This window comes from Danio rerio, chromosome 10 (genome assembly GCF_052040795.2).
Source record: "Danio rerio strain M-AB ecotype USA chromosome 10, GRCz13ab, whole genome shotgun sequence".
NCBI classification, from domain to species: Eukaryota; Metazoa; Chordata; class Actinopteri; order Cypriniformes; family Danionidae; genus Danio; species Danio rerio.
The window spans coordinates 48,664,657-48,691,684 of record NC_141030.1 but is presented as its reverse complement, the minus strand read 5'-3'; the positions used below and the strand labels follow the sequence as shown (position 1 = coordinate 48,691,684).

General features: G+C 36.9%; 3 protein-coding genes and 1 long non-coding RNA gene across 28 annotated transcripts in view; 1 reads left to right on the top strand and 3 right to left on the bottom strand.

Annotated features, from left to right (window-relative positions):
- The window catches only part of cnnm4a (cyclin and CBS domain divalent metal cation transport mediator 4a), a 38,963-nt gene extending 28,837 nt beyond the window's left edge, over positions 1-10,126 (bottom strand). For 12 of the 19 annotated variants that reach the window (XR_015500187.1, XR_015500191.1, XR_015500193.1 and 9 more), the window contains 2 exon segments: positions 8,740-10,126; positions 923-1,066 (listed from right to left, as the gene is read on the bottom strand). Coding sequence is in view for 4 of the 19 variants with exons in the window: in NM_001443064.1 (NP_001429993.1) it covers positions 923-1,066; positions 8,740-10,105 (1,510 nt within the window). In the remaining 15 variants the exon portion in view is untranslated. 19 annotated transcript variants of the gene reach the window in all.
- The window catches only part of myo18b (myosin XVIIIB), an 880,426-nt gene that overhangs the window by 319,238 nt on the left and 534,160 nt on the right, over positions 1-27,028 (bottom strand). The window lies entirely within an intron of this gene.
- On the top strand, positions 2,660-4,986 carry LOC147842222 (uncharacterized). The gene is made up of 3 exons (XR_015501670.1): positions 2,660-3,043; positions 3,157-4,104; positions 4,481-4,986. It is a non-coding gene; the product is annotated as an uncharacterized LOC147842222 (long non-coding RNA).
- sec14l7 (SEC14-like lipid binding 7) lies at positions 11,931-27,016 on the bottom strand. Of its 7 annotated transcripts, none has more exons than XR_015501544.1 (12): positions 26,870-26,996; positions 26,290-26,365; positions 25,770-25,813; positions 24,188-24,250; positions 23,906-24,094; positions 22,035-22,130; positions 21,015-21,075; positions 19,408-19,491; positions 18,071-18,177; positions 17,323-17,893; positions 15,329-17,025; positions 11,931-13,234 (listed from the first exon to the last, which is right to left on the bottom strand). XR_015501544.1 is itself a non-coding variant. In XM_087271434.1 (12 exons), the coding sequence occupies exons 1-12, from the start codon at positions 26,990-26,992 to the stop codon at positions 13,140-13,142; spliced, it is 1,248 nt and encodes a 415-aa protein (XP_087127560.1). In that variant the 5' UTR covers positions 26,993-27,016; the 3' UTR covers positions 11,931-13,139. The 7 variants fall into 7 exon arrangements, 3 of the variants coding, with proteins under 3 accessions (XP_087127560.1, XP_087127561.1, XP_087127562.1); XM_087271434.1 differs by having other exon boundaries at positions 15,329-15,498; positions 17,754-17,893; positions 26,870-27,016; XR_015501547.1 differs by having other exon boundaries at positions 12,719-13,234; positions 15,329-15,498; positions 17,754-17,893; positions 18,071-18,566; positions 19,261-19,491.

The window sequence follows — 27,028 nt, the reverse complement described above, 5'->3', positions numbered from 1 at the left end:
GCGGGCTGTCTATCGCGCCCGACTCCCGAGCAGCACAAGTATGCATGTGTGTAAATGAAATAGCGCGATGCTGTGATTAGCTTGTTTGTTGCTGTGTGTATGTGTGTATACGCACGCGAATAAGTGAGTGAGAGAGAAAGAGAGAGAGAGAGAGCTTTGCCTGTGAGTGTGCTTGGTGCTTATGTGTGTGTTAGTGCGCGCACTTGAGAGAGAGAGAGAGAGCTTTGCCTGTGAGTGTGCTTGGTGCTTATGTGTGTGTTAGTGCGCGCACTTGAGAGAGAGAGAGAGAGCTTTGCCTGTGTGTGTGCTTATGTGTGTGTGTGTGTGTGTTAGTGCGCACGGCGGTTAGAAAACAGGGCAGGTTGGGCAGCGTGACAACAAATGCTAAATGTAAGTGGGAGCGGGCGGGTGTGGGTGGGAGCGGGATTCAAAATGTAGTCCCGCGCAGATCTCTACTTTAAAACACACAAACGCACACCTTAATGTGTTGTCACTCTTTCTTGTTTTGTCAATATATCCTAGTGTATACTGTTTAATAAATCAATTTAAATGATGTAATAAATAATTAAATTAAAAGCAGCATTAATTCACACCCTCTCATGGTAGGTACGCACAGTGCGTACAGCCGTATGGCTGCAGGCGCAACTGTGTGTAATGCAGTGTGTATGGGGGCAGGACAGTGAGTCTGACATGATTCTCTCCTCTGGCTGCCGTTATCAGTCTCACACTATTGTTTTCCTCTTCTGAAAGTCTTGATAACATCTGTTATCAGAGTGCAGTGAACTTGATCAGTCATTATTTCAGCTATTATGACTGTAGAATAATGATGTGTTGTTTACACGCTATGAGCACTTCTGCTGCTGAGGAACACACACACACATGTGGAATAATGAATAATAATGAAAGCTGATAGTGAGCGTACTGTAGAGGTCAGACTCGTCCAGGATCTCCGACTTGATGATCTCCTCGATCACGTCCTCCAGCGTCACCAAACCCAGAACCTCATAGAACGGATCTCCTTCACCCTCATTATTCACCTTCTGCACGATGGCCAGGTGAGATTTACCTGTATCAGAAACAAAGAGAACAGTCAACAAATGCACAACTCAGCATACTAGTGGGAACGACGATTTGAAGTGTTTTCAATTATTGCTTTAACAACAGCGACAGTCTGACTTACAAAACACTTGCAGAAATCAGTGTGGAGGGGTGTGTCCAGGGAGGTCAGAGGAGATTTAAAAAGGATTTTTTAATATTGAAAATTTACAATGAAAACAGAGTTCCTTTACTTTTGGTTATTCAATTTCTGCAAATTTCTAATCAGCCAATCACATGGCAGCAGCTCAGTGCATTTAGGCATGTAGACATGGTCAAGATAGGGGAATCAGCATAGGGGAAAAGGGGATTAAAGTGAATTTGAACGTGGCATGGTTGTTGCTGCCAGATGAGCTGCTCTGAGTATTTCAGAAACTGCTGATCTACTGGGATTTTCACGCACAACCATCTCTAGGGTTTACAGAGAATAAAGAGGAAATCTCCAGTGAGCGGCAGTTCTGTGGGCGCAAATGCCTTGTTGATGAGACCAGAGGTCAGAGGAGAATGGCCAGACTGCTTCCAGCTGATAGAAAGGCAACAGTAACTCAAATAAGCACTCGCTACAACCGACCTCTGCAGAAGAGCATCTCTGAACACACAACACGGCCAACCTTGAGGCGGATGGGCTACAGCAGCAGAAGAGCACACCGGGTGCCGCTCCTGTCAGCTAAGAACAGGAAACTGAGGCTACAATTCACACAGACTCACCAAAACTGGACAATAAAAGATTGGAGAAACGTTGCTGCTCTGATGAGTCTCCATTTCTGCTGACACATTCAGATGCTCGGCTCACAATTTGGCATCAACAGCATGAAAGCATGGATCATCCTGCCTTGTATCAGCGGTTCAGGCTGGTGGTGGTGGTGTAATGGTGTGGGGGAGATTTTCTTTGGGTCCATTAGTACCAATTGAGCATCAACGCCACAGCCTACCTGAGTATTGCTGCTGACCATGTCCATCCCTTTATGAGCACAGTGTCTCCATCTTCTGATGGCTACTTCCAGCAGGATAACGCAGCATGTCATAAAGCTCAATCATCTCAGACTGGTTTCTTGAACATGACGATGAGTTCACTGTACTCAAATGGCCTCCACAGTCACCAGAGCTCAATCCAATAGAGCAGCTTTGGGATGTGGTGGAACGGGAGATTGGCATCATGGATGTGCAGCCGACAAATCTGCAGCAACTGTGTGATGCTATCATGACAATATGGAGCAAAATCTCTGAGGAATATTTCCAGTAGCTTGCTGAATCTATGACATGAAGAATTAAGGCAGTTCTGAAGGAAAAAGGGGTCCAACACAGTACTAGTATACCTAATAAAGTGGCCGGTGAATATAAATATATATGAAAAAAATAATACTATAATATTATAAATATTAATATTATTATAATATTATAAAAATAATACTATATATATATATATATATATATATATATATATATATATATATATATATATATATATATATATATATATATAGCAGAAAACTACATAACGCAATTGTTTTCCATGATCATGCAGCTCAAATTGAATGTTTTTTAAAATTTCTTTTTATTTTTATGTGTGTATTTAATACATTAATATATGTATAATTTTATGCATGAATATATTGTATAAAATGTTTGTTTAGGTTTATTTCAAGATATTTCTTTTGTATATTTTTATATTTTATACACAGTATATGTGTATTAATTCATAAATACCTGAATATAAACAGCACATATGTGTAAATCTAAACTTTCATCAAGTATCCGAATAATTGTGGATAATTATTTGACAGCATTAATAAAACTAGCCATGTTTCCATCCATAAACATTTAAATTTACTCAAAAAAACATGCATAAATCAGAATGGAAACACATTTATTGTTATTAATGTATTGTTAACATGAATAATCATTTCACCAAAATCTGGTTCACATTAGGTCGTGAAACCCACTGAGTGTGTGTGTGTGTGTGTGTGTGTGTGTGTGTGAGTGTGAGTGTGTGTGTGTGTGTGAGTGTGTGTGTGTGTGTGTGTGTGTGTGTGTGTGTGTGTATGTGAGTGTGTATGTGAGTGTGTGTGTGTGTGTGTGTGTGTGTGATAATTCAAAGCATATTCATACTGAAGCTCTGCATGGAGATGCATATTAATGCGCTGTACTTCCACTGCAGAGTCTGAAACACTCATGAATTATTCATCATCTTATATTATCGGAGAGTCCGGATCAATCATAAGCGTTTACGCATTACTGGACCATTAGTGCTGGAGGTTTGCAGCTAAAACAGAGTCGGATCTAAACTTAGAGCTAAAAGAGCTTATGAGGGGAATGACGGAGACGGCTGGGGATGAGATTAGAAAAAGAAGGAGAAAAAAGAAGAGCAAAGAGCACACTTTACAGAGAAGAGCGCAAAGCCAGCATTACTGGACACACAGAGCGACTAAATGTGAATCTGAATGCTCACATCTGAATTCAAATACATGCAGGAAACATTCATAGAAAAATCCCTCTAATATCTACAACCTATTACTGTCTTATTTGCTTTAATGTGATATTTTTTTGCTTATAATTATAATTTTTAAAGGTCAAATATAAATTAGGTTACATTTTAGAGAGGGACTTCTGGAAACAGTAGTAAAAATAGACGTGAAAATGCCATGTTCAGCTTAAATGAATGCCAATCTTCAATGCTTTGATGCACAGATTTAGGCTTGGTCTGATTTTGAAGTAGACAGATGGAAGCTGACGTGAAAAAGGTTTTAAAAAGTTAAATAAAACATAAGTTATGTGCCTTTATGTTTATGAAAACAATAAAACAATAAATGTTTATGTTAAAATTAAACATAAATTATGCATATTACAAAACATGCTTTAGCCTGAAATTGACCAAAATTCAAAGTTAAATATAAGAACTAATTATATTGCAAATTTAAAGATATCTAAAAAATGTTTTGCTTTTGATTGATTTAGTTTGGCCGCAGTACCAGACATAACCACCAGGAAATTTTGCCATCAGTTTGGCAAGTCAGCCACATTTTGTTAAATAATTTAGTAGTTCAATAAAGGGGACACGGTGGCGCAGTAAGTAGTGCTGTCGCCTCAGAGCATGCAGGTCGCTGGTTTGAGCCTCGGCTGGGTCAGTTGGTGTTTCTGTGTGGAGTTTGCATGTTCTCCATGTATTCGCGTGGGTTTAACGCCCCATTCACATGGGGCTTCAGCATCAACGCTTGGCTGAAGGCGTGTCTAAAGTCGGGGCTGAAGCGATCGTCATAGAAGCGTCAGCCAATGAAATTCAGTCAGCAATAGGCCACTGTCTAGCTGGTGTATTTGCATACAGCGATCTGATTGGCTGACGCTTCCGTCGGCGCTTGAAAATTTGAGCTAGTCCCAACTTCTGCAGCAAGCAACGACGCTGAAGCGGTGCCGACGGATCCACAATGCAGTTCGGCAATGCCTGACGTCACCCATTCAAAGTGAATGGGAAGCGTTGACGCTGACGCCACGTGTGAATGGGGCGTAATACTTGGCTCCAGTTTCCCCCACAGTCCAAACACATACGCTGCAGGGGAATTGGGTAGGCTAAATTGTCTTTAGTGTGTGTGTGGGAATGAGTGTGTGTGCGAGTGTTTCCCAGAGATGGGTTGCAGCTGGAAGGGTATCCGCTGTGTAAAACATATGCTGGAATAGTTGGCGGTTCATTCCGCTGTGGTGACCCCTGATTAATAAAGCGACTAGGCTGAAAAGAAAATGAATGAATGAATTTAGAAGTGCAATAAAATACTTGCACATTTTCCATACTACTTTTTTTTGGTTGCATAACACTTTAAATTTAGCTCATTATACATTTATTAACATTTCTTAATATTTACATTCTAGACTCACAGACATTATGTTTGACACATTATTTTAAAAAAAATAAATAAATAAAAAAAAATACATATATATATATATATTTTTTTTGCAGCGTATATATATATATATATATATTTTTTTTTTTTTTTTTTGCAGGGCAAGTAAAAATCTAAAAAAATTCCTTAGTGTTGAACTCTCATATGTTTAATTTTAAAACTACAAATATGATCCATCATGCAACCCTCTAAAAGGTTATTTTCAGTGGTGGAAAGAGTACTGAAAAATCATTCAATCAATCACCATTACTTGCCTATAAATGTAGTGCAGTAGAGTAAAAGTATCTGTTGTAAATATTACTCAAAGTATGAGTAAAAAGCAGCCCTTTCAAAAGTACTTAGGAGTAGTGAGTATTGAGTATTGCGCTGTAAAAGCTTATGCGTTAACATGCCATTTGTAGATGTGTGTAAATGTAACATTCTGTAGCGCATTTAGTTAGCGCAGCAGGCACACAATGTTATTATGTCAATGTCAAATGAATATTAGGTTAGATTTATGTTGTGATGTCAGGTGACCAAAATCCAATGTCTAGCCAGCGTCTAAAAACAATGCTATTTTGATGTCCAATAATGACATCAAATAACGTTGATATTTGGTTGATTTTAGGTTGTTAAAAAGTGACCAAAACCCATCGAGTCAACATTTTGAACATCCTATTGACGTTAAATACTGACATTTATTTGTCAGGTACGGCAACCAAAATCCAACGTCTGATAGACGTCATAGTGGTAACATCCACACAACTTCAAGCTGTAACATCATTAGACGTTGATATTTGGTTTATTTTAGGTTGGACATCAGACACGTCGGCCTGACGTTAAGTTCTGATGTCTTGTGTCTGCTGGGTGTTTAAGGCCATTACGGTCATCATACAGTAAACATCCATCATCTTCTCATCAGTGACCTGCATCTAAACAATCTCTGGGTCAATGCCTGTAAAGATTTTGAACATCTTCTTAAACACTTTTACCTTCTATGTGTGATTTGATTGGACAGGAGTACTGATTATTCTAATTCAGTCCCCCCCTAATGTAATGAGTTATACTTTACACCACTGGTAATTTTCAATATGTCATGTTCACAGGGATATTTATATTAATAAACAAGCAAACTGTTTTAAAAAGCTAATATTTTCTTTCTGTGAAGTCCTCCAGAGCTCCTCAGGGTTGTGTGTTTATCAAACCACTTATTTGCATACTCATAAGCTTATTTACACACACTCATATCTCAGCGGAGCTCATTTTAAACAAACAGTGGAAACACAGTAGGACGGTGTACAGAGACTTGCTCAAATCGGTCATCACATGCACACAAGCGAGGATGTTTTAAAGTCAGTCTCAGCGTCCTTCTGCAGTGCTGTTCTGATTGGCTGATGAAATATACAGTGGGAGGGGCTTTGGGCTGTTAATTTGCAGCTGGAAGGGCATCTGCTGAGTAAAACATATGCTGGAATAGTTGGCAGTTCATTCCACTGTGGCGCCCCATGATGAATGAGGAAATTTAATGAAGGAATATTTTCAGAAATAATAATGAGTCAAAATTAAGTGAGTTTTTCCTTAAAACAAGCCCAATAATCTGCCAATGTGCTTACAACAGTAATGAGTGCATTTCTCTTCGCTCATTGTCAGATTATTTTGCTTGTTTTAAGGGAACGCTCGCTTCATTTCAACTCATTTCTGAAAGCAACACAATATTTTTAGCTCGTCAGGAAAAAAAGGCTTCTTGATTTAAGATTCTCCGCCGTCTCTAGATGATCTCAGTATTGATCAGAGGCTGACAGAGGAAGCAGATGGTTATTGATCAGCTCTCAGCATAATCAATAGCAGAATGAAAAACAAAACAAAAGTACAGCACAGATTTTCAGCAAAGGGTTTATACTGTGTTTGTTATCCTATTCAGCATTTTTAATTACCAGTGTCACTCATTCATGGTATTACTCCCTGCTAGTTTATAAACAAGTGTTTATTACTAATTACATCACTAAAATTGTATTTAAATTACTGTCTAATTACTTTGTTCATTTATTCGTTTTCTTTTCGGCTTAGTCCCTTTATTAATCAGGGGTCGCCACAGTGGAATGAACCACCAACTTATCCAGCATATGTTTTACACAGCGGATGCCTTTTTTTAAGCTGCAACCCAGTACTGGGAAACCCCCATGCACACTTATTCTCACATACACTACAGCTAATTTAGTTGATCAGTTCCCCTATAGCGCATGTGTTTGGACTGTGGGGGAAACCGGAGCACCCGGAGAAAACCCACGCCACCACGGGGAGAACATGCAAACTCCACACAGAAACACCAACTGACCCAGCCGGGACTCCAACCAGTGACCTTCTTGCTGTGAGGCGAAAGTGCCAATGTGTTACCCCACTAATTACTTTGTATAATTACTTGACTTCATACTACTTAAAAAGTCTTACAAACATTTATTTACAGTGATTTTGACTATATTTATGTGCTAATATATACGTTTACAAATCACTCTGCTGCTCTGAACTGATTCACACAGAATTATTGAATTATTACACTGTATTTAGCCAAGTACATAATAAGTAACTGTATTTATTCATTCATTCATTCTCTTTTCGGCTTAGTTCCTTTATTAATCCAGGGTCACCACAGCGGAATGAACCGCCAACTCATCCAGGACAAGTTTTACACAGCGGATGCCCTTCCAGCTGCAACCCATCACTGGAAAACACCCACACACACTCATTCTTACATACATTACGGCCAATTTAGTAAATCAATTTTCCTAAAGCGCATGCGTTTCAACTGTGGAGGAAACTGGAGAACACGGGGAGAACATGCAAACTCCTCACAGAAACACCAACTGACCCAGCCAGGACTCAAACCAGCGACCTTCTTGCTGTGAGGCGAAAGTGCCAATGTGCCACCCCACTAATTACTTTGTATAATTACTTGACTTCATACTACTTAAAAAGTCTTACAAATATTTATTTAAAGTGATTTTGACTATATTTATGTGCTAATATATACGTTTACAAATCACTCTGCTTCTCTGAACTGATTTACACAGAATTATTGAATTATTACACTGTATTTAGCCAAGTACATAATAAGTAACTGTATTTATTCATTCATTCATTCTCTTTTCGGCTTAGTTCCTTTATTAATCCAGGGTCACCACAGCGGAATGAACCGCCAACTCATCCAGCACATGTTTTACACAGCGGATGCCCTTTCACTGGGAAACACCCACACACACTCATTCACACACAAACACTACGGACAATTTAGCTTATTCAATTCCAAAACCAACTGACCTAGTCGGCACTCGAACCAGCGACCTTCTTGCTGTGCGCCACCGTGTCGCCCCACAAATTACTTGACTTAATACTACATAAAAAGTCTTACAAATATTTATTTACAGTTATTTTGACTATATTTGTGTGCCAATATATGTTTACAAATCACTCTTATACAGAATAGCTGAATTATTACACAGCATTTTAGCCAAGTACATAACAAGTAACTGTATTTATTTTTTTTAAAGTGATCTATTACTTCTTCACTGCAAAAGTACATTCATTTAATTGCAATTTATGCAACTAACATCACCCAACACTGCTAACATACAGTAAAAAATGCTGCTTTATTGTCTAAAAAACAAAATCAAACTAATTCTGTATGATTTATAAGCCTTATGTGCTCATAATTCACCATCTCCAGTGTCAGACCCATGCGATTACCCACATTTGTGTCCTGATGTGTCACACTAACCTTTCTTGAACTCCTCCAGCATGGCGTCCAGCTTGGTGTCATGGAAGACGAAGTGCACCGGATGGTTGTAGAACTTGGTGACCGTCTTCAGAGTGGTGCAATCGTCAGGATCCACAAACGCCAGATCTTTAACATACAAGATATCCACGATGTTGGAGCGCTCGGAGTCATACACGGGAATCCTGGTGTACCCGCTCTCCATGATCTCCGTCATGGTGTTGAAGTCCAGCACGGCGTCGGTGTGGATCATGAAGCAGTGTCCCAGCGGAGTCATCACATCTTCGACAGTCTTAGTCCTGAGCTCCAGAGCGCCCTGGATGATGTTCAGCTCCTCTTTGACCAGGTCGTTATAGGGCTCGGTGACCTTCAGCATCTCCACCAGCTTCTCTCGGTTGTAAACAGTGCCGATCTCCTGCCCGAGGACACAATCTAAAAGCTTGCTAATGGGAAAGGACAACGGGAAAGTGAGCAGCATGAAGAATTTGGTGAGTATGATGGTGTTGGCGCCTACAGCCAGACCATGGCGTGAACAGAGCGCCTGTGGGACTATTTCCCCGAATATCACAATGCCAACAGTGGATGCCACCACTGCGCCCAACCCAGACCCGATCAGATCATCCAGGAGGATGGTCAGAGTGGTGTTCACCAAGACATTCCCCAAGAGCAGAGAGCAAAGCAGATAGTTACCCTTACTCCGAATGGGTTCGATCTTCTTAGCGTACTTCTTCTCTTTATTAGTCCCACAGCTCTGCACTATGCGGAGCTCCATGGGATCCAGAGCCATGAGTCCCAGATTGAGTCCGCTGAACATCCCGGACAGCACCAGAAGACCTGTCACTAAAATAATCAGCATCCACAAAGGCAAGAGAGACTCCTTCTCCTCCACAACCACCAGTCTCCCGTCTTTATCGCCCAGGTAAACCCACCTGTCTCCGGATTTGACGCACAGGCTGTAGGTCTTCTGCTTCTCCGTTTTACGCAGAGGCTTCACGGACACACTGACCAGTCCTGAGCTTCCCCTGTTGGACACGTTCATGAATGTGCTGATGCTCAGGTCTTTGGTGAAGTCTTCGCAGGTGTTATTCTGCGTCTCTGTGTCCTCTGTGTACTCCGTGAACCTGATGCTGGACGCCGCGTCGGGGCTCAGGTGCACCCCGTAAAAGCGCATCAGGACGCGGCTTTCCTCCGTCAGCTGAATGAGCCCGTCCTCCGTGGTGCTGGCCGGCTTGTCACTTCTCTCCAGCCGCATGCCCAGGATCTGACAGCTGTGAGCGGGGCTTGAGGAGTCCGTGTGGCCGCTGACAGAGCTCCAGAGGACCACGATGAAAGTTAACAGACAGCCGTGTCCGCCGCGCTCTGTCGCCATGTTTGTTGCGCTCTCTCCGGCGAGGCTGGACCTGACGTCACGTCAGCGGGGACCCCCGCCCCCTCATTTGCATAATGCGAAATTGCGCAACGCCCATCTATTTTGGTTGTTTGGTTGCTAAAAGGGATACAGCTGCGTCCGAAAGGTAACGAGATTTAATTAAGTTACTCATTAAATGGTATTTTATTAACGTCTTGCTCTAACCCAACACTTACAGTGATGTAAAAGCAGTAATTATAATCGAGTACTATTCATAATATTAACCAAATTACATAATAAATTGTATTTTATTAACGTCTACCCCCACAGTAAGGTAAAAACAAAATGTATTATTTAATAAAGTACCCATTAAATTGTATTTTATTAAAGTCTACCCTTATCCTAACCATTGTATCAATGTAAAAACAGTACTTACAGCAGAGTATTGTTCATATTATTAATCAAATTAAACATTAAATTACATTTTATTAACGTCAACCGCTACCCTCACATGTAAAAACAGTGATTATAACCAAATATTATTCATATTATTAATCAAATTACACATTCAATTGTATTTTATTAATGTCTACCCCAAACCTAAACCCAACCATCACAGTAGGCTAATGTAAAAGCATCATTATATCGAGTTTTATTCATATTATTTATTAAATTATACATTACATTGTTTTTTATTGAGGTGACTAACCCTACCCTTACCCTAACCATTACAGTAATGTAAAAACTGTAACTATAACAGAGTATTGTTCATATTATTAATTAAATTACTCATTAAATTGTACTTTGTTTGCCCCAACCCTCACAGCAATGTAAAAACAGTAATAATTATTTATATTATTTAATAAATCACACATTTAATTGTATTCCGTTAACATCTACCCCTGCCTTTTACCCCTCACAGTATTGCAAACATATGAATTATTGTTTTACAGTGTCACAAAAATTAAGCTATACTTTGCAAAGTCTAGATGGAATACTACTTTACATTAATTTATAAATTATATAACAACAATAATAATAATAATAATAATTAGTTTGTTTTAAACTGGCGCTTTAAATGTCTTAATTAAAAATAAATAAATAAATAATATGTAAATAAATAAATTATATATATATATATATATATATATATATACATGAGCAACATCACACGAGTAGCAGTGTGATATGGCTGTGTCGATATACAGCCATATCGCACTGCTACTTGTGTGATGTTGCGTTTATACAACAGTTTGACGGCATAATTGTGTATATAAAGACAAAATCAAACATGGAGAGTCTCAAAAAACCTTTTGTATGAGGAACTACTTTCTTCCGCGTTTGATTCAAATCATAAGCTGACAGTTAAACAGCTGAGCAAGCATCTTTTACACTGTAGATTTGTAGTGTCTGCTTTCTGCTGGCTGTATGTGGGCGGAGTAATACACAAAGGGTAAAGAGGCTGTACGGGTGCCGATATTACTTAAATATATCACGGCTATCAGCCAATCAGATTGGAGAACCAGACAGAACTGTTGTATAAATAAATAAATAAATATATATATATATATATATATATATATATATATATATATATATATATATATATATATATATATATATATATATATATAAATAAATAAACAGAGTAAATTAAAACAGTGCAATAGATACAAACATGTGTAATAACAGTAATGAAAGTGATTTGGCATGTGATATATAAATAATTCTGTTCTGTTGTTTGCGGAGTGATTTATTGACAATCAGTGCATGTTTTCAGATGAATGATGAAACATGATGCGTGTGCGTCCTCTAGTGTTATAAACACATCAACTCTTCAACACTGTCCCTTTACAGCTGCTTTATTCTCAATTCCATGCACATTTACACATTTATTTAAGATTATACAAGAGATCCCTAACTAACCATTACAATGTCTGACACATTACAATGACTCCCTATTATATCAGCAATCTTATTATTAAAGTATTTACCCATTATCTTACCTAATATGATGTATGTAATATCTTGGCTTTTTATTCTCAGAATTCAGATTTTTCTCTTAACTGAGAAAAAAAGCAAAGTCAGATTTTTTGGGGATTATTCTGGGATTTAAAAAAAATTCTAATAAGTTTTTTTGTTAAATCAGAATCACAATCAAAAATGCTGTACATATTTCCTGCAATCTGGGGGAAAAAAGCCAGATTTATTTCTTTCACAATTTGAGGCAGCCTTTTGTCTTCAGGAAAAGTCCAAATGAGATAAATGTGATAAAAATGATAATAGTTCTGGATATTTTACATCTGCAAATTATGCAGTTTTTTTAAATCCCTAAATTATAAGGTTCATTCATTCATTTATTTTCTTTTCAGCTTAGTCCCTTTATTAATCTGGGGTTGCCACAGCGGAATGAACTGCCAACTTATCCAGCACATGTTCTACACAGCGGATGCCCTTCCAGCTGCAACCCAACACTGGGAAACACCCATACACTCTTGCATTCACACACACTCATACACTACGACCAATTTAGCTTATTCAATTCCCCTATAGCGCATGTGTTTGGACTGTGGGGGAAACCGGAGCACCCGGAAACACATGCCAACACGGGGAGAACATGCAAACTCCACACAGAAACACCGACTGACCCAGCGGGGACTCGAACCAGTGACCAGCAAAATTGAAAGTCATTTTTACTATTTACATAACTGAAATTTTGATGTTTTTCCCAGAATCACAATTTAAAAATGTACAATTTTAATGTTCAGAAATGATGATTTTTAGGAAAGATAATAATTCTGGCTATTTAACATCTTCAAATTCTGATGTCTTTTTTCACAGTTTGAGGGGAAAAAAAGAATTCTAAAATTAAAAAATCGTTTACATCTCCAAATCTGATGTATTTTTCAGAATTACAACATTTAAAAAAACTATCTGTTGGAACGTTCAGAAATGTTTGTTGTTTTAATAACCTAAGTGAACTTCACAGAGACTTCCTAAGAGCTCCATCTGTTGATTCTGTTGTTAAGACACAAATAGTCTGATATAATGAACGTCAAGGCTGTTTTCCTTCAGGTAGGAGCACATCCACAGTAAAGCTGACCTTCTTTGAATGAAGCACACTGTAGCTGTTGTCAAAGCGGACCACATCTGCACAAAAACAGGAACAGTTATTAAACACACTTGCAAAATATGATCCAATGTAAAAAAAAAATATCTGTAAATTAGCAGTTTTCCATATTTTTGCATTCATAATTTTATCTTTTCCAGTTTATTTCTGCTTCTGAATTGCTTTATGGGATCTTGATCTTTCTTCCAACAACTTTTAACCTTGAAACATTGTAAAAGTGACGTTTATGAGCGTGTGTAATGGTGTGCAGTGCTGGATTCAGTGGCGCAAAAAGGGGGTATGCAGTATATGCGGCGCATAGGGGCGCCACACATGGGGGGCGCCATTGTGCCAAAACTATTTTTGAAATTATCCTTATTAAAAGTTTCAAATAAATAAATAAATAAATAAATATGTTTTGTTAAAAATGTTTTTTTTTTGCATTTTGTATGAGTATAATATTGTATTTTAATAAATAAAAAATTATACCATGAGTTGCATACGTTGGCACACACATTTTAATTCAAAATCAACACAATAACATGCAGTCGCAGAGCCAAGCGTAAAGTGTTCATGTAAATGTATTTTTAGATTTTTTAACAATTTTTATCAAAATAAAACTGTCAAATCATACATACAGTACAGTTGAGGTCAAAAGTTATAAGATTAATCTGAATTTTTTCTTTATTTATTATTATTTATTATTAATTATTTAATTATTTTGCCTAAATAAGAGGGATCACACAAAATGTATGTTTATGTAAGTACAGACCTATTTCACATAAACCGATATTTCAGATAAAATATTTGGATTAAAAATTCACCTATATAAATATTATATACTTGATTATAATGATTCTTAACCCTGTTAAAGTTGACACATGAACAAATTGTCCGAATATTCACATTTTTTGGAACTGAAATGTTTTTAATCCTTCTATCAAGATCCATTTTATACAATATACATGTTTTTATAAATTTATTATGTGTCATATTGATACATCAGGCCTTTTGGTAACTTTTTTTGTTCAAAACTATTTTATTTTAGTTACAAAACTTGAACCCGCATACCTCTCAGTATATGTGTAGTTGCGCCCCTGGCTGTATTGTGTGTGTTGGTGTTGTTTATTACACTACAGAAACCTTGAAATAAACTGCAGCACGTTTTCTGTTATTTTACCAGCGTTTCTGCAGGTTTCAGCAAGTTAAATTTAAGACTTTTAAAGACATTTTTAAGACTATTATGAATGAAATTTTAGACTCATAAAGGGCTAAGGAGTTTTTCAAATGGCCCAGATGCAAAATATTTTTATTTGCCCTTAAAAATATATATTATAAGTAATTTTTTATTGATATTTAATAATATATTACATTAATAATAATTTTTTTTACAAATATTTTTGATATTTCTTAGCAAAATATTTAAAATATTGCTATTTTAAATAAGCTCTACTTATATCCATGCACTTTTTTCCAACATAAACTTTCTTTAAAATAAAATAAAATTAAGAAATGTTTTAAAAACTATAATAAACTGAATCTGTGCACATCAATCTGTCCTCAGCAGTAAATGCATGGAGCACTTTTAAACAAATCTTACTGTATGGAAAATAATTAGACCATTGTTATAAATAGAGGTGAAAAGTTTGGTTGAGATGGATTGTTGCTGTATGGGTTTTGGGTAGATTGGGCAGCAATACATGAACAAGACCCGTTTAAAAAAGATTTAGGACCTACAACACAATATTTCAGTAAATTTAAGACTTTTTAGGGCTTAAAATTTTGATTTTGGGATTTAAGACCTTTTAAGACCCCGCAGAAACCCTGTTTTACAGACTTATTTCTCTAGATATTATTTCTAAAACATTATATTGTGTATTCAAACCCCTAGAATGTTAACAAAAGTCACTTTGTTAAACTGTAGAGCAGAGATCAACATCCCATAATGTGATTATTAATGCAACAATAACAATAATGCAGCTAATGTAAACTGCTGATAAACCTGCTGGACTTTATTCTGAGAAAACAACCTCCCCTTACTTATTGAATGTTACTATATGTCTGCATGCAAGTCAAATTTAGAGTAAATTCAGTGTTATTTCCCATGATGCTCTGCACACTGAGAGCTGACGTACAGATGCCGGGCTCCTCGCAGGTGTAAGATCCTTCCTCAGGAACCAGATGTGCATTATAGCGCTCGCTTCGCAGGATTTCTTGCATGTCCTCCACTTTCTTCGTCTCGCTGCCTTTTGTCTTCAGGAAAAGTCCAAAACCGATATCAGAGCCCTCGCTCGCAAACTGCCATCTACAAGGAGGAAAACACAGATGAAGTGCATGAATCTGGAGGACAAAACAGTCCAAGAAAAGAGTCTTGAAGGGACAGTTCACTCAAACATGAACATTCGCTCATCTTCTACTCATCTCCAGTGCTTCTACACCTCTGAGTTGTCTATTCTGCCGAACACAAAAGGTGATATTATGAAGAATGCTGGAATCCTGTAACCATTTACCTCTTTAGTGGGAAAAACAAATACTGTGGAAGTCAATGGTTACAGGTTTCCAACATGCCTCAAAATTTCTTCTTTTGTATTTTTTTCTGACTGCACCAGTACCACTAAAACACTCTGGTGCAGTCAGAACAAAAGAAGTCCTAAAAAGGAAAGAAAGAAAGCTAGAAACCTGTAACTATTGACTTTTATTGTAGCAAAAACAAACACTGTAGAAGTCAATGGTTACGGGTTTTCAACATTCTTCAAAATATCTTCTTTTGTATTTTTTCCGACTGCACTAGCAACACTAAAACACTCTGGTGCAGTCAGAACAAAAAGAAAGAAGGCTGGGAAATTGTAACCATTGACTTCCATTTTAGGAAAAACATATACTGTGGAAGTCAATGGTTACAGGTTTCCAACATGCTTCAAAATAATATTTTTTTTCTGGCTGCACCAGCAACACTAAAACACTCTGGTGCAATCAGAACAAAAAAAGAAAGAAAGCTGGAAAACTTTAACCATTGATTACTGTTGTAGGAAAACAAATACTGTGGGATTCAATGGTTACAGGTTTCCAACATGCTTCAAAATATCTTCTTTTGTATTTTTTCTGGCTGCACCAGAAACACTAAAAACACTCTGGTGCAATCAGAACAAAAGAAGTCCGAAAAAAGAAAGAAAGAAAGCTAGAAAACGGTAACTACTGACTTCCATTGTAGGAAAAACAAATACTGTGGAAGTCAATGGTTACAGGTTTCCAACATGCTTCAAAATAATGTATATTTTTTTTCTGGCTGCACCAGCAACACTAAAACACTCTGGTGCAGTCAGAACAAAAAAGAAAGAAGGCTGGAAAATTGTAACCATTGATTACTATTGTAGGAAAACAATTACTGTGGAAGTCAATGGTTACAGGTTTCCAACATTCTTCAAAATATTTTCTTTTGTATTTTTTCTGACTGCACCAGCAATGCTAAAACACTCTTGTGCAGTCAGAACAAAAGAAAGAAAGCTGGAAACCTGTAACTATTGATTACTATAGTAGGAAAAACAAATACTGTGGAAGTCAATGGTTACAGGTTTCTGACATCCCTCAAAATATATTCTTTTGTGTTTTTTCTGACTGCACCAGTACCACTAAAACACTCTGGTGCAGTCAGAACAAAAGAAAGAAAGCTGGAAACCTGTAACCATTGATTAATAAAGTAGAAAAAACAAATACTGTGGAAGTCAATGGTTACAGGTTTCTGACATCCCTCAAAATATATTCTTTTGTGTTTTTTCTGACTGCACCAGTACCACTAAAACACTCTGGTGCAGTCAGAACAAAAGAAAGAAAGCTGGAAACCTGTAACCATTGATTAATAAAGTAGAAAAAACAAATACTGTGGAAGTCAATGGTTACAGGTTTCTGACATCCCTCAAAATATATTCTTTTGTGTTTTTTCTGACTGCACCAGTACCACTAAAACACTCTGGTGCAGTCAGAACAAAAGAAAGAAAGCTGAAAACCTGTAACCATTGATTAATAAAGTAGAAAAAACAAATACTGTGGAAGTCAATGGTTACAGGTTTCCAACATCATTCAAAATAATTTCTTTTCTGGCTGCACCAGCAACACTAAAACACTCTATTGCAATCAGAAAAAAAGAAAGAAGGCTAGCAAACGGTAACTATTGACTTCCATTGTAGGAAAAACAAATACTGTGGAAGTCAATGGTTACAGGTTTCTGACATCCCTCAAAATATCTTATTTTGTGTTTTTTCTGACTGCACCAGTACCACTAAAACACTCTGGTGCAGCCAGAACAAAAAGAAGTCAGAAAAAAAGAAAGTAAGCTGTAAAACAGTAACCATTGATTATTATAGTAGGAAAAACAAACACTGTGGAAGTCAATGGTTACAGGTTTCCAGCAATGTTGCTACAAATAAATAGTACAATGGCAGGCGAGTCAAGTATAAAAGCATTCACAGTTTTCACAATTCGAAGCCAGGCAGAATTAGGAATAAGCTTAAGACAGAGACTACATGGAACTTATACCACATGAAGAGTCTCTGTGGTGCTCACCGCAGCAGGCAGTTCGGGAAGAGCAGCTCGTACTCTATCTGGTGTGCGGATCCGCGGCTGATGGTGATGTTCTGCTCATACTGGACTTTGATCGAGTCTCGAACATAGTATGATTTGGGCACTACACCACCATAGCGTAACTGTGGGGACAACAGCAGACGAGTGTTAAAGACACTGTATATTGACGTTACTTCACTTCTCTGTTGCGCTTCGGTCACGATATCATCAAAGACAATGGGAAAAACTCAATCAATCAATCAATCAATCAATCAATCAATTGTTTACAGTGGTAGATTAATCGCTTGTGTGAATCTCACCATGGTCGTACAGAGCGGGTTTCCATCAGGATCAGTCAGAGATCCTCCGTAGGCCGCAGGGATCTGATCGGCGTCCACGTAATTCTTCAACACATCTTTCCAGTTTGCTGTAAGTTGGAGATCACAGGAGAAAATAAAGGGATACAGCTGTGGCCAGAGGTTAACCAGAATTATTTATATTATGTCAACATTGACTGTTTTTACAGGCGAGGCAGTGGCGCAGTAGGTAGTGCTGTCGCCTCACAGCAAGAAGGTCGCTGGGTCGCTGATTCGAGCCTCGGCTCAGTTGGCGTTTCTGTGTGGAGTTTGCATGTTCTCCCTGCGTTCGCGTGGGTTTCCTCCGGGTGCTCCGGTTTCCCCCACAGTCCAAAGACATGCGGTACAGGTGAATTGGGTAGGCTAAATTGTCCGTAGTGTATGAGTGTGTGAATGTTTCCCAGAGATGGAAGGGCATCCGCTGCGTAAAAACTTGCTGGAGTGTTGGCGGTTCATTCCGCTGTGGCGACCCCGGATTAATAAAGGGACTAAGCCTAATAGAAAATGAATGAATGAATGACTGTTTTTACATTATTAGGGGTAGATTTAGGGTCGGGGAGGGGGTAGACATGAATAAAATACAATTTAATGGGTAATTTAATAAATTATATGAATAATTATCTTTATAATGACTGTTTTTACATTACTGTAAGGGGTTTGGGTTCAGGTAGACATGAATAAAATACAATTTAATGGTTAAATCAATAAAAATCCTCTGTATAATTACGGTTTTTACATCACTGTGATGGCTGGGTTTAGGGTTGGGGGTAGATGTTAATAAAATACAATTTAATGGGTAATTTAATAAATAAGATAAATAACTCTCTTTAAATTCTGGCTTGGGTGAGGCAGTGGTGCAGTAGGTAGTGCTGTCACCTCACAGCAAGAAGGTCGCTGGTTCGAGCCTTGGCTTAGTTGGTGTTTCTGTGTGGAGTTTGCATGTTCTCCCTGCCTTCGTGTGGGTTTCCTCCGGGTGCTCCGGTTTCCCCCACAGTCCAAACACATGCTGCAGGTGAATTGGGTAGGCTAAATTGTCCGTAGTGTATGAGAGTATGTGTGAATGGGTGTGTGTGGAAGTTTCCCAGAGATGGGTTGCGGCTGGAAGGGCATCCGCTGCGTAAAAACTTGCTGGATAAGTTGGCGGTTCATTCTGCTGTGGCGACCCCGGATTAATAAGCCGACAAGAAAATGAATGAATGAATGAAATTCTGGCTTCAGCTGTATCCCTTCTAGCAACTACTGCAGTCAAACATAATCACATGGGGTTTGCATTAACACACGGCACTAATTAGACAACTCACAGCCCAGGACAGCGATTTTCTGCCTCGTTTCTTCACGCAAGAAGTGCTTCACCAAATTGTATGCAATAGGGAAGAGTTTAGGAGCTGCAGAGAGAAGATTTAAAACATTAAAAGGTTTAAATGTGTGTTTATTAAAGAATAAAGTCAATTAGAGCTGGTCACTTTATTTGCAGTATTTCCTCTATTTTTGCTTCATTAGCCATTAATACAAAACCAAGCAGCTATGAGAAGAATCACAACAGAACACACTTTCATTTGAAGCAATAAAGTATATGAAAATCAAATAAGATTACTAATATACACAAAACAAAATATGATGACAACAAATATAACTTATAGTAAACACTGTAGTGTGTTTGAACCATTTTATTGTGGTTTTGGCCACTTCCAGGCTGGTTTCCAGCCATTTTCAGCCTGGTCTTAGCTGGTTGAGCTGGTTTTAGCTGGTCTTCTCCCAGCCTGACCAGCTAAGACCTTTAAAACCAGGCTGGTCGACCAGCTAAAACCAGCCAACCAGCCTAGGCTGGTTTAAGCTGGATTTTTCAGCAGGGGACTATAGTTGCTATGGTAACACAACAATTTTATTTACATATATATATATATATATATATATATATGAGCAATATTGCATGAGTAGCAGTGCGATATGGCTGTATATCGGCACTGGTGGGAGGCATGCCTTAGTGCCCCTACCAGTGCCAATATACAGCCATATCATGCTGCTACTCGTGTGATGTTGCGTTTATACAACAGTTTGACGGCATAATTGTGTATATAAAAACAAAATCAAACATGGAGAGTCTCAAACACCCTTTTGTATGAGGAACTACTTTCTTACGCGTTTGATTCAGCTGTTTGAACAGCTGAGCAAGCATCTTTTACACTGTAGATCTGTAGTGTCTGCTTTCTGCTGGCTGTATGTGGGCGGAGTAATACACAAAGGGTAAAGAGGCTGAACGGGTGCTGATATTACTTAAATATATCACGGCTATCAGCCAATCAGATTGGAGAACCGGACAGAACTGTTTTATGTATATATATATATATGTTTTATGTGTATATATATATATATATATATATATATATATATATATATATATATATATATATATATATATATATATATATAATTTTTTCTGTTAATTTTTTCCCCAATTTCTGTTTTCTGTTCTCTAATAACTGATTTATTTTATCTTTGTCATGTTGACAGTAAATAATATTAGACTGGATATTCTTCAAGACACTTCTATACAGCTTAAAGTGACATTTAAAGGCTTCACTAGGTTAATTAGGGTAACTAGGCAGGTTAGGGTAATTAGGCAAGTTATTGTATAATGATGGTTTGTTCTGTGACTATTAAAAAAAAAAGCTTAAGGGGGTTAATAATATTGACCTTAAAATGGTGTTTAAAAAATTAATAAATGCTTTTATTCTAGCCGAAATAAATCAAATAAGACTTTCTCCAGAAGAACAAATATTATCAGACATACTGTGAACATTTGCTTGCTCTGATTAACATCATTTGGGAAATATTCAAAAAGAAAAAAAATTCAAAGGGGGCTAATAATTCTGACTTTAACTGTATATATAATTAAACAATTACTCACCTTTTATTAATAGCACCTTTTTTAGGCTTTCTGGATAATTCTCTTCATACATGGTCAGAATCTGTCATCAACAAGTGACGTGGAAACAAAGAAAAGCTTATGACATCAATTAACAGCCAATAAACACAACATTTTCAAGTTATGTCTCAATTATATCAATTCTGATGCATGTTTCTCATCAATTAAATAAATATCACATTCAACAGAGTATGTTTAAAAACAAATTCCACTCATTGTGCATGAAACAATACAGATAAATGACATATTTGGACATTTAATTTGCATGTTGGTCAAATAAATGCATTTAAAAAGGAGTCATCAACTGAGAAAAGCAAAATCAACCTTGATATTTAACATATAAGAGCTCATAGAAGTGCATAAACAACTTTTAAGTTTCAGAGCTCAACACTTTGAGAGTCAAAACACCAATAAAATCAGGTTATATATTGAAGGCAGCTTGTAGCATGTTTTGCTCTATGATGTAATAAGGTGGATAAGCTCCGCCTCCATAGAAGATTGACACCCACTTCTAATGCACTGCCTGTTTAGAACTGTTTATATGCAAAACTGTCAGCCAATCAAAGCAGTTGGTGTTGACTTATGAGTCTACAATTAGCAACGCCCATTCAGTCGGCGCGTTCTGATTGAGAGTTAAAAACACAGAAAATAAACGGTTATTAATTATTATGTATCTAAAATCTTGATAACATTATATTATTGTTAATATATTGTAATATAATATTGATAACGATATACATCATGATGCCTCAAAATATTTCAATTACAGAAGAATTAAAAAATGCATTTTATTTGAATGGAATTATCTGTTTAATAAGTCTGCTTTGTGTAAATGCACCAAAATATTGTCTATATTCACTGAGAAATAGATAAAAATATTCAGTTTTTAAAGGAGGTGTAATGATGTATGTTTTTATATGTGTTTTTAAACTTAGTTATGTTATGGTGATCAGCAGATGTTCTTTAAACAGATATCTGCTGTTGATTTCAGGTTAATCTCACCTCTCCGTACATCTCCACTGCAGGTTTCCAGAGATGCTTCATGCCGAGGCCCTCACAGTCATAAATGATGGTGATCGATTCAATGTGTTTGCCCAGCTGATCAATAAGAACACACAAAAACACATTTACCTCAATATAACGGCACACCTCAGAATGCTTATCAGCCAATCAGAATCAAGCATTTAGCAGACATATATAGTATAAATGTTAATAATTCATGTTTTTGCTGTAGAAAAGTTTTTATGGCTATTTTGTTTTTCGTTCAATTCCATTAAAAAAAAAAAAAAATATATATATATATATATATATTAGAAGTGTTACGTGGAACTATGATAATGATATGCAACTGTTTATCACTCAAAACCTGCCGGAACTACTTTATCTGTGCATTTATATGATAATAACAGCACACATTGGAATGAACCTTCATCAGCCGATCAGAATCAAGCATGTAATAAACCTGTAGTATAAATATTATAATTAATACTTTTTGCACCCGAATTGTTTGTCTTATTGTTTTGCGTTTCATTAAATTCATTATTTAAAATTAATAAAAATAATAATAATAAAAAGTGTTTTGTGAAAATCGAGGTAGTGTGTTAAAAACCTGCTGAAACTACTTTATCTGTGCATTTATATGACAATAATGGCACACTTTAGAGTGCTCATAAGCCAATTTGAATCAAGCATTCAAAAAAACTGTGGTATATATATGTTAATGATCAATATTTTTTACACCAGAATTGTTTTTCTGGTTATTTTGTGCTTCATTCAATTAAATAACTTTTAAAAACTAATAAAAACAAGCGTTATACTACTGTTATTGTAAATTTAATTGTACCCTATTCAGGTGACTTGTTCTACAGCATAATAGATTTACAACAAAATACCACACACTTAAAAAAGGATTAAACAACGTTAATAGTACTAAATGCAGCAGCTACCTTTTCCAATTAACAATCAGCGTCCAGAAAATTATATGGAATTTTAATGTGCTCAAAACCTGCCGGAACTACTTTATCTGTGCATTTATTTTAATGGCACACCTTAGAATGCTTATGAGCCAATCAGAATCAAACATTCGACAGATCTGTAGTATAGATGTAATACTTTTTTACAAATTGTTATTTAGTCCAACTTCATTCAATTAATTATCTTTTAAAAACTAATAAAAATAAATGTTATGTGGAACTGTGATAATTATATGGAGCTGTAATGTCCTCAAAATCTGCCAGAACGACTTCTATCTGTGCATTTATATTATAATAATGGCACGCTTTAGAATACTCATCAGCCAATCAGAATAAAGCATTCAACATACATATAAATGTTAATAATTAGTGATTTTGTATGGGTTGTTTTTCTGGTTATTTTGTGTTTCATTCATTTAAATAATCTTTGAAAAATAATAAAATGTGTTATGTGGAATAGTAATGTGCTGAAATCCTGCCGGAACTACTTCTGGTTATTTTGTGTTTCATTCAATTACATTTTTAAAAACAAATGAATAAAAATAACAAGTGTTAAGTGGAACTGAGATGATTATGTGGAACAGTGATGCAATCATTAACCTGCCGGCACTACTTTATCAGTGTGTTTATCTGACAACAACAGAACATCTTAAAATGTTCATCAGCCAATCAGAATCAAGAACTCAACCGACAAGAATTTTTAAAACTACTCAAAACAAGGGTTATGTGGAATTGTAATGTGCTCAAAACCTGCTGGAACTACTTTATCTGTGGATTTATTTGACAAGAATGGCACACCTCAGAATGCTCATCAGCCAATCAGAATCAAGCATTCAGCAGACCTGCTGTATACTGATTTTAGATGCATTCTGTGGGTTAAAAATGTTAAGATGTTTGTACCTTTTTGGACTGTTTCTCACACTCGCGCCGCAGCAGCTCAGCATCTCTGATTTTGGTCCTCAGACAGTCTTGTTTACTCGCCGACAGTAAAAGGCCTTTAGGATCCAGAGGGCCGATAATATCAAACCAGATGGGGCTTCCTTCACGATCATAACCACACATTCCTCCGGCCACATAGCGCTCCAGGACCTGAGAACAGTCGTGATGGCAGTTTTTATAATAAATAATAATATTGAATATTTGTAGTCATCTTTAATTATTTATTAATATTGTATGAGTTACCTCTGGTGGACTCCAGTCGTCAATGATTGTTTCTAATTTCATGTGCCTGCGAAACTCCAGATGCTGGAATACAAATATAGGAATTTATATATTTCTTTTTTAAAAAGGATTTTTTCAGATGTTATAAAAATGTCCTGCTTATACACCCACTGGCCACTTTATTAGGTATACCTTACTAGTACCGGGTTGGACCCCTTTTACCTTCAGAACTGCTTTAATCCTTCATGGCAGAGATTCAACAAGCTACTGGAAATATTCCTCAGAGATTTTGCTCCATATTGTCATGATAGCATCACACAGTTGCTGCAGATTTGTCGGCTGCACATCCATGATGCCAATCTCCCGTTCCACCACATCCCAAAGCTGCTCTATTGGATTGAGCTCTGGTGACTGTGGAGGCCATTTGAGTACAGTGAACTCATCGTCATGTTCAAGAAACCAGTCTGAGATGATTGAGCTTTATGACATGCTGCATTATCCTGCTGGAAGTAGCCATCAGAAGATGGAGACACTGTGCTCATAAAGGGATGGACATGGTCAGCAACAATACTCAGGTAGGCTGTGGCGTTGATGCTCAATTGGTACTAATGGACCCAAAGAAAATCTCCCCCACACCATTACACCACCACCACCAGCCTGAACCGCTGATACAAGGCAGGATGATCCATGCTTTCATGTTGTTGGGGCCAAATTGTGAGCCGAGCATCCGACAGCAGAAATGGAGACTCATCAGAGCAGCAACGTTTCTCCAATCTTCTATTGTCCAGTTTTGGTGAGTCTGTGTGAATTGTAGCCTCAGTTTCCTGTTCTTAGCTGACAGGAGCGGCACCCGGTGTGCTCTTCTGCTGCTGTAGCCCATCCGCCTCAAGGTTGGACGTGTTGTGTGTTCAGAGATGCTCTTCTGCAGAGCTCGGTTGCTTATTTGAGTTACTGTTGCCTTTTTATCCACTGGAACCAGTCTGGCCATTCTCCTCTGACCTCTGGCATCAACAAGGCATTTGCGCCCACAGAACTGCCGCTCACTGGATATTTCCTCTTTGTCGAAGCATTCTCTGTAAACCCTAGAAATGGTTGTGCGTGAAAATCCCAGTAGATCAGCAGTTTCTGAAATACTCAGAGCAGCTCGTCTGGCAGCAACAACCATGCCACGATCAAAGTCTCTTAAACCCCCTTTCTTCCCCATTCTGATGCTCGGTGTGAACTGCAGCAGATCATCTTGACCATGTCTACATGCCTAAATGCATTGAGCTGCCGCCATGTGATTGGCTGATTAGAAATTTGCAATATCGAGCAGTCGGACAGGTGTACCTAATAAAGTGATTAATTATTAATGTTGAAAACATCTGCACTGTTGCATAGTTTTGTGGAAAATTTTATAAATGTTTTTTTTTATTTAATTTTATTATAAAAAGAAAGTAAAAAAAGCACATTTATGATAAGAATGTTTTTAAAACTTTTTTATTTTAAGGGAAAAGTGAATTTTACATTTAATTCTAAAAAAAGTCGACAACAACAAAATAAGATAATAATAATAATAATAATAGTAATAATAATAATAACAAAAATAATAATGTGTTATTACCTTCCTAAGCATTGCTTCAGCCTTCGGGACATTGAACGTTCTAGCTGCCAAAATAAATAAATAGACAATTAAATATTGAAATAAAACACATTATAGATTCTCCAATAACCCTCTACATGCACACAAGGACTTTGGGATCTTATATAATAATGTAGTGCAAAGGGAGAGAGCAAATATTTCTGCAAAGGTTAAAAACAGATAAGTATTGACGCATACATTCACAAGAAAGTCACCTTGAACTTTCCTTTTCTAAAAGTAAAGTCAACAGATGGTTTTGGGATGTTCTGTCTCAACACACCGCATTGATTTCTAGATAAACGTGGTTTAGATAAAGCCAATGCTGCAGAAAAACCATAGAAATATGAGGAAAAACTCAAAAGTGCTTTCTTTTTGTATTGTCAGACTGTTAATCAGGTTCATGGGGTCAAAAGTTCATCAGTCAGAGATCTACACTACATTATTAAACACTTTTTTACTGAAAACAGCAGAAAAGTTTATATTTGTGCAGCAAAATTCTCACCTCTGAGCCACCGGAGCAGGTAATGATCAGTTTGATTGGACAGTTGATCCCAAACATCTTCTAATTTCTCCCGAAACTGACCAAAGAGAGGATATTTCAGAGTTTTAACCAACACAATATGCATTTATTGGATACCAAATGCAGTAAAAAATGCTTTAATTAATAAAACATTTTATTTCAGGGTGACCAATTTCTATGTAAATAGATGGTGTAATTAACTTCTGTGATATAAGAATCATTATATTAGTCTTCAGTGTCACCTGATCTTTCAGAAATCACTCTAATATGATTATATATAAATCAAGAGACATTTATGAATATTTTTCTATGATTATTATGATATAATAATTGTTTTAAGATTCATAGATGATAAGGAAGTTCATAAGTAAAGTGTTTATTTGAAATAAAAGCGTTTGTACAGTTATAAATATAATTTTTTGATAAATTCAGTGCATCTTTACTGATTTTAAGAACGTATTAATTTCTTTCAATAAAATAAATAAATAAATAAATCACCTCAAATTTTGAAAGGTAGTGTAAGTTATTTAATAAATGTAAGCAAAATTCTGCATGTACTTGCCTGTGTTAAAGCCTCTGCTTGTTTAGGACTGAGATCTCCGACCCGACCGCTCATTTTTGCAGAATAAATCAGAGCTGAGTTCATGAACCTCATATTTATACACACGCGCGCACACACACACATGCACACTCACTCACACAGACGCGCGCGCGCGCACTC

Excerpts from the sequence above, each read along its gene's own strand:
- sec14l7 (XM_087271434.1), bottom strand. The coding sequence starts at position 26,992 with ATGTGTGTGTGTGCGCGCGTGTGTATAAATATGAGGTTCATGAACTCA. Across the intron at positions 26,366-26,869 it reads AAGCAGAGGCTTTAACACAG|TTTCGGGAGAAATTAGAAGA; the intron begins GCAAGTACATGC and ends CTCTTTGGTCAG. Across the intron at positions 21,076-22,034 it reads CAGTGGAGATGTACGGAGAG|ATTCTGACCATGTATGAAGA; the intron begins GTGAGATTAACC and ends TGTTGATGACAG.